Raw genomic sequence first — 12,263 nt, 5'->3', positions numbered from 1 at the left:
AAGTGTAATTAAAAAATATTGAGTTGTTAAAATTTTTTCATCACTTCCACTATATTTTAACAAGCAATTTCAGAAGTTAATGTCAGCTGTTTAATTTTCTTGTATTCATTTTCAACTTAAACAAATAGAAAGACTTTTCTATTATGCTTATTAGCTTCTTAGCAGGATACAACAGGCTGATTCATAAACACTGCTGTTTGCTAAAATTTTCTGTTATTGTCATAAAGATGTAAGAACTGTACCGATAGCATTCATTAATATTTCAATTTATTAACCTAATGTACTGTTACTGTTTGAGAGTTTTTACTGAATTGTTTAGTAGAAAGGTTTCAGTTGAACTCTACTGTCATCTTGTGGTGACCAATGCTTCTGGTTCAATCTCACATACAAAAGTTTTCAAACTGAAGAATCTGGATATTATACAGATGAAGTTATGCTGCTTCTGCTTGCTAGGTAACAAATAACCAGTGTCTCCCCCAATAATTCCAACTGAGATATTTACCTCTGCAAATCAGGAGGATAACAAGACACAAAGGCAACAAAACCAACCCTTATGAAAATGTTTCCCTTGAATTCCTCAGTTTTCCTGTAGCATTCCTGAGATGTTGTTACCGTTGTTAAAGTGTTTGTTATTCAGGAGGATACCGAAAGGCATGCCTTTGATCTATGAGAGCACACTAAGAAATAAAGACTTCAGTTTGTCTGCACCACTGAAGATAATTGAAGATAATATTTAGTACTGACTAGTTTCAAACATCTGTATATAAAGGTTGAATTTTCACTATTCCCATCCCTTTAACTCATCCCTGCTTGAGTAAAGGATGCTACACAAGCACCCAAGGGTGCACAAACAAGTGATGCCATATTATGACATTAGACAGATTTTGCTTGGATAGTAGTTGCTCATTTGTCACACACTAGTCCTTTCAGCAGTTCAAGTTAAGTAAAACCAGTTCCACTTCTCTGTTTCTTGTCACACACAGGGCGTGTCTGGCTGTACTGCACCCCAGTGATGGTGTGATGAGGTAGCATGACATCAAACTTGAGAAAACAAATGCCACTGGGGTTATTTGCTGCACACATACCCTTTCCTCTCTTATGCCTAGGTAGTCCTGATTCTGGTCTCCCTGTCTTTGAACTAGACTTAACTCTAACGCTTATTTCTAAAGGCATATAGATTTTTTTACTGCAGTGTTTTAACTCCAGCCAGATCAGCCAGGCTGTAGAACATGGTGCAGAACATGGTACTCAATAAACCCTAACCTAGAAGATTAATAGGATCACTGCATGCTGGCACAACAAAGGATTTTTTCCATCAGCAAACCTGTCTGGACCAAAATTCCTGTATGGAAGCTGTGATGGGATAACAGCTGCAGTGACAGACTCCTGTTTCCTACATCAAAAGGACAGTTCTGAAATTCATACATGTCACTTTCTAAATTTTGGATTACTTTCTATGCAACAAAGAAGCAGTGTGAATTAGTCAGTGCTGAATTTAGACTGGTGCCATTCAGCAGCAGCCTGGGGGTTCTGAGCAATGGGCAATGAACTCTGTTCTCTGTGTGCTTCACACAGGCTAAGACCTTCTGGAATGGTACTGGGTCAGCCACAGCTCTGCCCATTCTCTACCCTAAAACTATTCCTGAATACTAAATACAAATGCATGATGATAGCAACAACCTTTCTTTCTGAACAAGTCTGAAGACATGTAAATGAAGAAGATTATTTTTATCCCACAAAGGACAGGAATAATTCCTGCATATTCTTGCAGGCAGCCAAACCAACAGACTTCCTTTGGAGGCTGTTGCCATGGCACCTGTCCAATGTCCATGCCATCTTCCAGATTTCTGAGATTTAGTGAGAAAGAAAGAGCAAAGGAGGCACTAGATAAAAGGCACATAGCAAGGTTGCTGGAAGAAATATGACTCCAGTTCAGCCTGTAGGATGTATTCATACCATGTAAGTGGTTTGTTTTGGTGTATTTCATCCATAGAACACTGTGATTTCTCTTTTGATTTCTGTTAAGGAAGACAGAATTGCTATAAAATTGACTCTTCATTGAGTTAATTCAGGGTAAAATTAATTTTAGCTAAATTCAGCTACCTATGTGCCCAGCTTAAGAGGTCTTCCTAGTCTTCTCTAGGCAGAAGAAGGAATGAACCCTTCATGGAAGAAGGTTTCCTCCCAAGGATCACCCTACTTCAGACACCTAATTTAAGATGGGATGATTTACCATTTGGAACAAATCTCTCCTTTTTAACTACTGCAGGACCATGGATGGAGTAAATGTCTAGGTTTTGTGTGAGGTAAAATGAATACAGGAAAAGATTTCTGGTATTTCAGAAAGAGAAATTGCCACCCCAAAATGAGAGAACTGAGTGAATAGCCTAAGTCATATCTTTTTGGGTCAATATGGTTTTTTAACCCATCCCTCAATGTTAGCAAAGGTCAAAGGCTTCTGATTATATAAATTAGCACCAAAAGAATTCAACTAGAGGCTACACTCCAAAAGAAGTGAGGATAAATTAATATTTAGACAATCATAAGAACATGATTTGTCCAAGAGTGAAAATGCAGCAGGTCACACACAGATTCACTAATCTGAAGACTGTGCCATGGGACTACCCCTGATCAATGAGCTCCATGTCATGGGTTCAACTCATTCATAGTGGGAGGGTTGCTCACAGTTTGCTGGCTTCTGGTGGCCCAGAGAGCTGTACTTGGGAAAAGCTGCATTTTTAGTCAGTAAACAAGGATTAAGATCAAGCTTACCAGAAAAATACATGCTTTTTTCAAGTTACATAATTCTACAATCAAAGATAAAGAAACTGGCTATAGCATCAATTTCTGTCTCTGTTTGACAAGATAATGATCTGGTAATAAGGTATACATAAATTACTCCAATTTCCCCTGAAACTAACTCTCTCAAGATAAAATTGTGTAGAGATTGTAAGTCTACTGAAGATGCATAGTAGGCAGGGTTGTGAGAATTTAAATAGTAGATTTTCAGAGAACCACAGAATATCCTGAGTTGGAAGGGACCCCAGAGATCACCAACCAATTCTTGGCCCTGCACAAGACAGCCTCAAGAATCACTTATGTCTAGAGCATTATCCTGATGCCATATGTCTAAATGTTTCTTGTACTCAGGCTCAGTGCTGTGACCACTTTTCTTTTTTGTGCCCATGATGTCCATTGCAATCCTTTTGATCTCAGACAGACTCGTGGAGACTCCAGGCAGACTCCACTTTTGATCTCCTGGAGAGGTCTGGGGGAGGACATGGATAAAGTACAGAAGGGCCCACTGTTCAAGGCAGCTTACTTACTAAGTTGTGTATTACAGGCAGGAGTAAAACCCTGTGCCTGAATTTCACTCATTAAAACTCACCCATTAGACCTTATTGCTCTTTACAACCACCTGAAAGTGGAGTGAGGGCCGGTCTCTTCTACTGTGCTTACAGAGAGGACAACAAAAAAATGGTGTGAAACTAAGAGAGGGGAGATTCACGTTAAAAATTTTGTTGCTGCTCGGGTGGCCAACAATTGGTTACCCGGCAGGTGGTGGAATTGCTCTCCTTGGAAGTGTTCAAAGGGCGTCTGGGCCTGGCTTTGAGTGATGTGATTTAGGGGCTTACAGGGGTAGCGCTGGGCGGACCGGTGCATTGTATGTTCTTGTAGATCTCTTCAAGACCTGGTGATTGTGTGGTTCTGTAAGAGGAATTTCGACTGTCGGTGTGAGCAGGACTTGGCGCGGAGGCGCTCGCCCGGCACCGAGCGCGCTGCCGCAGTGCCCGCGCCCCCGGCGCTGGCGCTGCCCACCGGGCTCCGCGCTCGCCCCGTGGCGCTGAGCCCGGCCCGGGCCCGCCCAAGCGGCCGCCCCGGAAGCGCTCGCGGGGCCGTGGCGGAAGCGGGGCGGAGCGCGGCCTCTTTGGTGCTGGCGGCCGGCGAGGATGGTGAGTGCTGGGCTCGCTCGCGGGCCATCCGCTGCAATCCGCCGCCATCCGCCGCCATCCGCCGCCATCCGCCGCCGCGCCGTGCCGCGGCCGGGCTGGGCGGCGGGGCTGGGGCCGGGGGCTGGCGGCGGGCGCGGCTGCCGCGCCGGGCCGCGCCGGGCCGCGCCGGGCCGGGCCGGGCCGGGCCGGGCCGGGCAGGGCGGCCGTGGTGCGGCTGGAGCCGCGGGCGCTCCGTGGACTCCTGCTCCGTACCTGCTGCCGCCGTGGCCGAGCAGCCGGGCGGTAACGTAGCAGGAAGGATTTCGGTCGCTAGCGGTGAGTGTGCGGCTGCACTCGCTGTGTGAAGCGAGTCACTTTTCGTCGGAAGAGAGTGGTTTGCTGCTTTAGGGTAATGGGTGTGGGGAGAGGGCCGGTGTAAACGTGCCGTGGCTCCGTGTTTCTTCAGCACAGGGGCGGCGACACAACGAATGGCGGCAGCGGGTCCTGAAAATGGAGGGTGCTCATAGTTAAAACTGAGTTGTGGTTCAGAGTTGAATGTGCCTCTGACGTGTTTACACGGCTAGCTTTGCGCTGGGTGTTTTGAGGCTTGTTCTTTTGATTTTGTAACTTGGACGTGTTACTTTTATGTCTTGAAATGTTTTTCAGACGAAGGGTACGTCATCATTTGGTAAACGACGAAATAAGACACACACCCTGTGTCGTCGATGTGGGTCCAAGGCATACCATCTGCAAAAATCGACATGTGGGAAATGTGGTTACCCTGCTAAGCGTAAGAGAAAGTGTAAGTAAAAAACTTTCAGCTGGCTCTAGTTCATAAAAACGTGTTTCTTCAGTACTTTGATTTGTTTTCCAGTCAAGGAGAAAAACTGTCATTTTGCAGTTTTATCATTTTTCATTTTGGAGCTTTGTTCAAGTTAATGGTAGTTTAACTATATGCTAGGTAATATGTAGTATTAGTGCATAAAAACTGATTTCAATTATAGTCAGGTTTTTTTTCTTTTGTCATCTTGAATAATGGTACCATACAAATGTAACATGGAACCGAAATTACTTGTGCAAGTAAATAACAGTAACCTCCATATTTTAGATAACTGGAGTGCAAAGGCTAAAAGACGCAACACCACTGGTACTGGTCGCATGAGGCACCTGAAAAAGGTCTACCGTCGATTCAGGTATAACAATTTATTACAGACTAGCGTGCTTGAAATCTTGCATAGACTCCACTTAATGATAAAATTCACCATTCAAAGATAACATTTTAATTTTGTTTTAGTACCACTTAATGGAGTACAGTCTTCTTAAATATGTAATGAAATAATGTGCTTTGTATAGTTGTATGCATTTTATCCTTCGATAATGAAAACATCTTACTGGTAAGACAAAGGGTGTTTAAAGTTGCAATGTTTATACTAAATGAAGGTAGTACAGAACATAGATGTTACTGTAGTAAGAAGCTCACATCTGAAAATGATTAGTGTGGTATTTTGTTTATTTGTGATTCAATTAAATAGATGATTACACTAAAGGTTTCTAGAGATAAGTCTCAAAATGCACTCCTGTTCCCATTTGCTCACTCAGAAAATGTTCAGGACAGGGATAACTCATGGTCCCTCTCTTCATTTAGAGTTCAGTCAGCACTGATTAGATATTTCATCAGATCCTGAGTTGCAAGTTTCTAAGACTTGCTACAAAGCCTTTGAGTTGTACTTGGGAGGTAGTAGGCATGTTTTATGATTCCCATTTTGATTGAGTCCCATGGAATTCTGTAACTTCTGGTCTCACAAGAAGGCAATATGAAAAATATCATGTAATTCAGGAGTACTGTCATAAAAATGTAGCTTGGCTACATTAGCAAAAGGTAAGAGACTAAGTCTCAGTCGTGGGTTGAGGGATCTCAGTCCCTCAGTGGTTGAGGGTCAGTTAATTTGTTTTGGTTAGCTCGTTCTTTTCCAATGGCAGCGATAAAACACCATCCAGTCCAGTGTGCAGTTGTAGCTTGCTTTCCACTGAGTGTTGCTCAAGTAGAAATGTCATCCAAAATCAAGTTCAGGACTGAAAGTGTGGTTGGAGGCACAGAGGATTTTTGTAAGAAATAGACTTCAGAAACAGGACGTCTTTAATAAGATGTGCTTTCAGCAGGTGAGCTATATTTGCAGTGTTTGCTCAGATAATGAAATCTTCCTGTTTCAAGAACTCAAATTTACTTCAGCAGAAGAGAACAAAAACCATACTACTTACTCAAGACAATTATTAATAAAGTGTTTCTTTTTAAAAAGGTCTGAACGGGTGAACTCTAGTGATTTCAGTGCATTACTGAGATAAATTGAAAAAAGCTAGTGAGCTTCATCTAAAACACGAGTGACAGAAAATAACCTGGAGCAGGAATCGACTTCTCAAAAAGTGGTAATGATATTTCTACTTGCAGGAATGGATTCCGTGAGGGAACCACCCCGAAGCCCAAGAGAGCAGCTGTTGCAGCCTCCAGTTCATCTTAAAAGACTCATCTATTTGTTAAAATAAATGGTCTTAACCAGAAAATCTGTCACCTTTTTTTACTTACTTCATTGAAATGCAGTATTCATGAAAATACATAAATAATTAAAAATACAAATTCTGAACTGATTAATTTAAAACAATCTACTCTTCGTTTGGTAGGACCATAATCTTTGCACTGAACTGAAAAAGAGGCTTGTCTGTATTACTCAAAGGAGGTCTCCTGCTAGAGAAGTAGAATATTGGTACTGTGGATTTGCCCTGTGTGCCTTTGATCTCAGTATGCTGTAGCATGGAGAGCCAGAATTGTGTTTTGAAGGTAGTAGCTATTAAAATGGCTCTATGTGCTGTTTTGGGAGGTGTTAGTGAAAGAGGGATTTCCAATACTGTTCATTTTTTACTGCTCTGTGGTACTGGAAAGCCTGCAGAGATGCTGCTTAGTGTGTGGATCATTGCTTCTTGGGCAAAAAAAGCTCCCAAGTCTGGAGCATATGTACTGCAGATACAGGGGGGTTGGAGATCTGGTGTGGGTGGGACAGAATTGCCTGAATGGTCTGATGGGGTTGGTGTGGAAAGCTGCACACAGATCTGAGTTAACTCTGATGTGTTTAGATAATAAATTAATATCTGACAGCAGTCAGTTGAAGTTACATAAAAATTACAGATTAATGAATTTGTACCCTACATTGTGTATTACTGGCATTCAAACTCACACTAAGAAACTGATTATAAGGTGCTGCTATGAAAGTTTGAGGAATTGCAGTAGTTACTGCAAGGTTTTAGAGGACTTTCATACTGCCTTTCAGAGACTATTAGAAACGGAAAAACGTGATGCTTTAAGCTTCTGAGGCTGTTCTCACTGCAGTTGATTTTGTGATAAAAGCAGAATATTGCTTTGTCACTACTGTATGATCAGCAGTTAATGTATCAACTGTAAAATCACAGAAATTTTCAGCCAGGTGTGCACTTTCTTAGGTGTTTAAATGGAGTTAGAACTTTTGGATAATCCAGTTTATCAGCTTGGGCTGTTTCTAAATGAAAAATAATTTGCTTGCAAATAGGCTGCTTGCTCCAGATTCAACTGGTCCATTTAAGAAAATCGGAATGTAAGTGGTAGTGATGCTTTTAAAATACACTGTGCACAATACTGGCCATTCCCAGGGCTAAGGAGTGCCCCTGAAATGAGGTTTTTGGTGATGTTTGGCAAACACATCCATATAGGGAGGAAGAAATCATAAATGCGTCCTTGTTCTCTGAGAATAAACTCAAGACCATTATAAAATCAGGTCAGCAGGATTCTTAAGGAAGGGCTTTTTGAGCATGTTGGATGGTGTATGATGGGTATTCTGACTGGGTGGGAGTGAAAGCCTTTGCATGACAGGTCAGGTGACCTTTCCATAGCATGGGGTTTTGCTCTAAACAACCTGTTTGACCTGTGGACATGATAAAACACTGTAAGGGCAAGTGCTTAGCTACTTGCTGCGGTTACCTATTGGCTTCTCACGAATTCTCCTCCTGAAAAATGGACATTGGTATAATAAGCAATACTGTTACCATGGTAACAGTAATTGAAACGTCCAGTGACTTGGAGTAACTGAAACTCATTATTTCAGGGAGAATTTTACTTGCAGCAAGAATGAATTTTATGGACAAGAATTTTGACAGCCATTTTCAATTGTTTTAAAATTCTTGGTGAGGGGCAGGAAAAATCAGTTTTTGTGGATTTTATGTCGTATTCAGAAAGGATTGTGTACTTCATGTGTCAGCTATATTTGCACTGTACAGGAAATATATTTTGATGCCCTTCTGTTCTTTGTAGTGTGTTGTTAAATATTGAAAGGCTGCTTTGCTGGTTGCTCAGTATATAATCTTTTGCTAAAATATTTTTAAGCATTTTAACTTGAGGGTTATGAATTGAATCTATGCATAATGCTTACCATATACTTTATGTATACAGAAGTATTGTCATACACAATCTGTAATGTGTGATTTTTGCATCCTTCAGACTGATAGATGGTATAGTCCAAATTACATCAGAAATTACATTTCCTATTGTTCAGTGTACAAGCCTCACTTTTTAGAAGTGTATTGGATGCAGGTTTCTTAAAGGCAGAGAGGTGTTCAAGTGACCACAGTGGTGAAAGATGGATTGCCATTGGTAAAAGGTCCTTGTGTGGAGATGTGTTATGTCTTCAAACACCTCCTCCACCCCCTCACCCCCACCCCATCAAAACTGCCCTTGAATTTACCAGAAGCACTGTCCATAGCACGGCCTTTGTTGCCTAACGAAGGAGGGTGACAAGAGACAGTAAGTCATCCCCTGGTAGCCTGGGAATGTTACTTGCCTGAAACAGCCTGAGAGGAGCAATATCATGCTTACAGACTTCGGAAAATTTCCTGTAATTACTGCCTTGGTTGGCGGCCAATATGGAAACCGCCGGAAGACTAAAGTCAGTCATCTTGGAACCTATAAACAGTGGTCCTGAGGGAGGCCCTTAGATCTCCCTGGCACAACAGCAGGCTGCATGAGCATCTCCCTGAGGAGAGTTCAGCAGTTCTTAGGTTCTAGGAGATAGTGTATGAGACCCACTGCCCTCTGAGTGGGAGTGGAACAGAGCTGGCAGATCTTAAAGTGTGTGTTCCAAGGAGCAAGAGCTCTCAATTCCCATCTGTAAGAAACCACGAAAGGAAAGCCAAAAGCATGGCTGAGTCAAGACCTGCTTGCCAAACTGAAGGGCAAGAAGGAAACAAACAGGCAAGGAAGCAAGAGAAGGTATATTGGAGCAAGCATAGGTTCATTGCTCAATTGTGACAGGATAGAGCTAAGAAGGCAAGGTGTGGCTAAAGCAAGCCTGGGAAGGGATGTAAGAGGAAGAAGAAGGGCTTCTGTAGGCACGTGAGCCATAAGGGAAGGTTAAAGTGTAATTTGTCCCACAGTAAACATGGCATCAGTGACATAGGAGGATTGAGTGCACCCTCGGAGAATTTGCACTATCTGAGTGGCGTGGTTGTGACATGTCCAAGGAACAGGATGCCATGAAGAAGGACATGGACAAGATCAAACCAGCTCATGTGAATTTAAAGGTGCCCAGCAGGGCCAAGAGTAAGGTCCTGCACTCAAGGCAAATCCCAGCTGAGAGATAAAGGGATTAAGAGATACTCTATGAAGAAGGATTGAGGGTAATGGTGCTTGAAAAGCTGGACATGTGCCAGCAATGTGCACTTGCAGCCCAGAAACCAAAAAGACAACCACATCCAGGGCTGCATCCAGAGCAGTGTGGCCAGCAGGTCAAGTGAGGTCATTCTGCTGCTCTGTCTTCCTGTTTACAGAGAGACTTCATTCAGCTCTGGGATCCCCAGGACAGGAAAGACATGGTTGTGTTGGACCATGCCCCGAGAAGGGCCACAAAGAAGATTCAGGGGGCTGCAGCACCTCTCCTATGAATCCAGAGAGTTGGAATTATCCAGCCTGGAGAATAGAAGGCTCCAGGAAGCCATTCAATATTTGTAGAAGACCTGGAAGAAAGATGGGGACAGACCTATTAGAAGGGCCTGCAGTTACAGAACAAGGAGTAATTGTTTTAAACTAAAGGAGAGTTGATTCAGACTATGTAAAAGGAAGAAGTCTTTTTCTATGAGGCTGCTGAGACATTGGAACAGGCTGCCCAGAGAAGCAATATACTCAATATCCCAGAGAAGCTATAATACTCCCACTCCCTGGAAGTGTTTCAGAAGAGATTGGACTGGGCTCTGAGCAGCTTGGTCTAGTTGAAGAAACCCTGGCTGGTTGCAGGATAGGTTGGATTAGATAGAGGATCTTTACAGATGCCTTCCAACCCAAACCATTCTGTGATTTCTGCAGTGTCAACTTAGAAGCTAGAAACAGCAGAACAGATAAAAGCCTAGAGCTGGGCAAAACATACATTTTTATGGCGAGGAGAAGGAAAGTGAAAATAGTACCAGGCACTTGCAGAAGAAATGTGCTGTACATTCAGTGGCAATGTAGAGTCAGAAGTCAAAGAGAGAAGAGCAAGCAGCATGTGCCTGTTTGCAAAGCGCACCAATGATGCCAAGGAAGTCTTAATACCAGATAGTAGAAACAAGTCACATTAATGTTCCCCCTTTCATATTGTTAGTAAAGCTGAGAATGTTTTCTGTTTTGTCTTCAATCCTTTGTTTTCTTGTCTAATTATTACATCATCTCCCACTCCTGGTCTCCTTGCTGGCCCTGAACTGTACAGTGGCCATTGCAGTGTCTGGGCAGACATGCGTCAGGAAAGCCTTGCTGTATTCCTGAACCACAGCATTGGCTCCCTGTGTGTCACAAAGGGCACACATGCCAGGTCTCCATGCTGGTGGCACTTGTAACACTACACTGGGTAACACAGCTCTGGAGGATGTTTCCACAGAGTAGCAGTTCTATTTTTGCTAAAGTACTCTGATCTTCCTACTTACGGGAATAAATTATTGAAAATACAGAAACAATTTACATTTAAAAGAAAGAAATTGTACTAGGGGAATTAACAGCCATTTTCTGTCTCAAAATCAGGTTATGGAGATAATTGACAGAAATCAAGTCGGCTTTAAGTTCATTATTTATTTTAAATGCTGTCTTAGAAGTAGAGGCATGCCCAGTTGAATAAACAAACAGAAAAAGTGATTTTAAAATAGTGCATGGGTTTTTCAAGATAAATAGTGTAATGGAGAAGTTATCAGAAAGTAAGCTGGCCTCAAAGATTCATGGAATAATTCCTCTGGTATGTTTTGTTCTGCCAGCTATTCTAAGAGGACAACCTTCTCCCCACACCCTCACAATACATTATTCAAAGTTGCACTGTTGGCCAAAAAAGCTCAATCTTCCATTATGACTCTTACATGCAAAAGGTGAGAGAGTAAGTGCTGCTGATGATTAGTATTGTGAAGTGTTTATCACTACCTTTCACACTGAGTAAAGTTCAGGTAGCTGTGTTTGTATTGTACGTAAGCATCAAATACTAAAATATTAATCCATTGTGATGTTACTATAAGGCTTGGCCTAGATTATGCTTTATTTGACACAGGCTGGGGTACTTTACCTATTGTAGATTTTATGCTTTTATTCTTTTTTTAAAAGCAACTTGATGCTCAAGGTGTGACAAAGAACTTTGAGTAAAACTGAATGCAGTGATATAAGCATAAAAGTCGCAGTACAAATGGGCAAAATATTTTTGTGATACTAATTTTTGGCTGCAAATATAAAAGTCATGAATGGCTTCTACAGTCTAGTTCCTGTCTAACAGCTCATTCATTTTCATTTTCTAAAATGTTCTGGTATCTGAGTAATTAAGAGATTACTTAGTAATTAATTAAATGATATCACTTTCTAGTATAGACCTGTAGAGCTTTTTGAAGTCTCATTGTATTGTTCTTGATCAGGACAATAGCTTGAGTTAAAGCTAAAAATAGCTTGTAATCATTTGGTATCAAGACACTAACTCTGCAGACATCCCAAATAATTCTTCCCCCTTCAGCTAGCTATGGCTTAATCAACTCTTTCTTTTCCCAGTGTGATATTCAACACATAATTTTCTCCTCATACTACAATGAAAGTTTCCAAAATGTTAAAGTAATGCTTTTTGCATCACAAAAGAAAACTTGCCAGTTTTTCTTTTCCTGATGTTAGATTGCTATCCAATCCCACTGTGACAATAAATATTTTTCCCCAAAATCTCAGATCATGAACTATGCTGGTTTGTATATTCTGATTTTTGTGTGTGTTTGGTACTTGTGATGTACAAGATTTTTAGAGCCAAAGATCTAATATGAGGCCAAATAATT

At 41.7% G+C, this 12,263-nt stretch overlaps 1 protein-coding gene across 1 annotated transcript; it reads left to right on the top strand.

Annotated features, from left to right (window-relative positions):
- The first annotated feature begins 3,892 nt into the window (after positions 1–3,892).
- Positions 3,893–6,491, top strand: RPL37 (ribosomal protein L37). Its single transcript, XM_021551486.2, has 4 exons — positions 3,893–3,953; positions 4,599–4,734; positions 5,041–5,125; positions 6,379–6,491. Exons 1-4 carry the CDS (start codon positions 3,951–3,953, stop codon positions 6,446–6,448), a joined length of 294 nt encoding a protein of 97 aa, XP_021407161.1. The 5' UTR covers positions 3,893–3,950; the 3' UTR covers positions 6,449–6,491.
- The last annotated feature ends 5,772 nt before the right edge of the window (positions 6,492–12,263 follow it).

This window comes from Lonchura striata, chromosome Z, assembly GCF_050655825.1.
Source record: "Lonchura striata isolate lonStrDom1 chromosome Z, ASM5065582v1, whole genome shotgun sequence".
NCBI classification, from domain to species: Eukaryota; Metazoa; Chordata; class Aves; order Passeriformes; family Estrildidae; genus Lonchura; species Lonchura striata.
This window is presented reverse-complemented; position numbering and strand designations above follow the sequence as displayed.

What these genes read in the sequence shown, in the direction of transcription:
- RPL37 (XM_021551486.2), top strand. An exon ending in TGCTAAGCGTAAGAGAAAGT is followed by an intron (nt 4,735 to 5,040) that starts GTAAGTAAAAAA and finishes TCCATATTTTAG; the next exon opens with ATAACTGGAGTGCAAAGGCT. An exon ending in AAGGTCTACCGTCGATTCAG is followed by an intron (nt 5,126 to 6,378) that starts GTATAACAATTT and finishes TTCTACTTGCAG; the next exon opens with GAATGGATTCCGTGAGGGAA.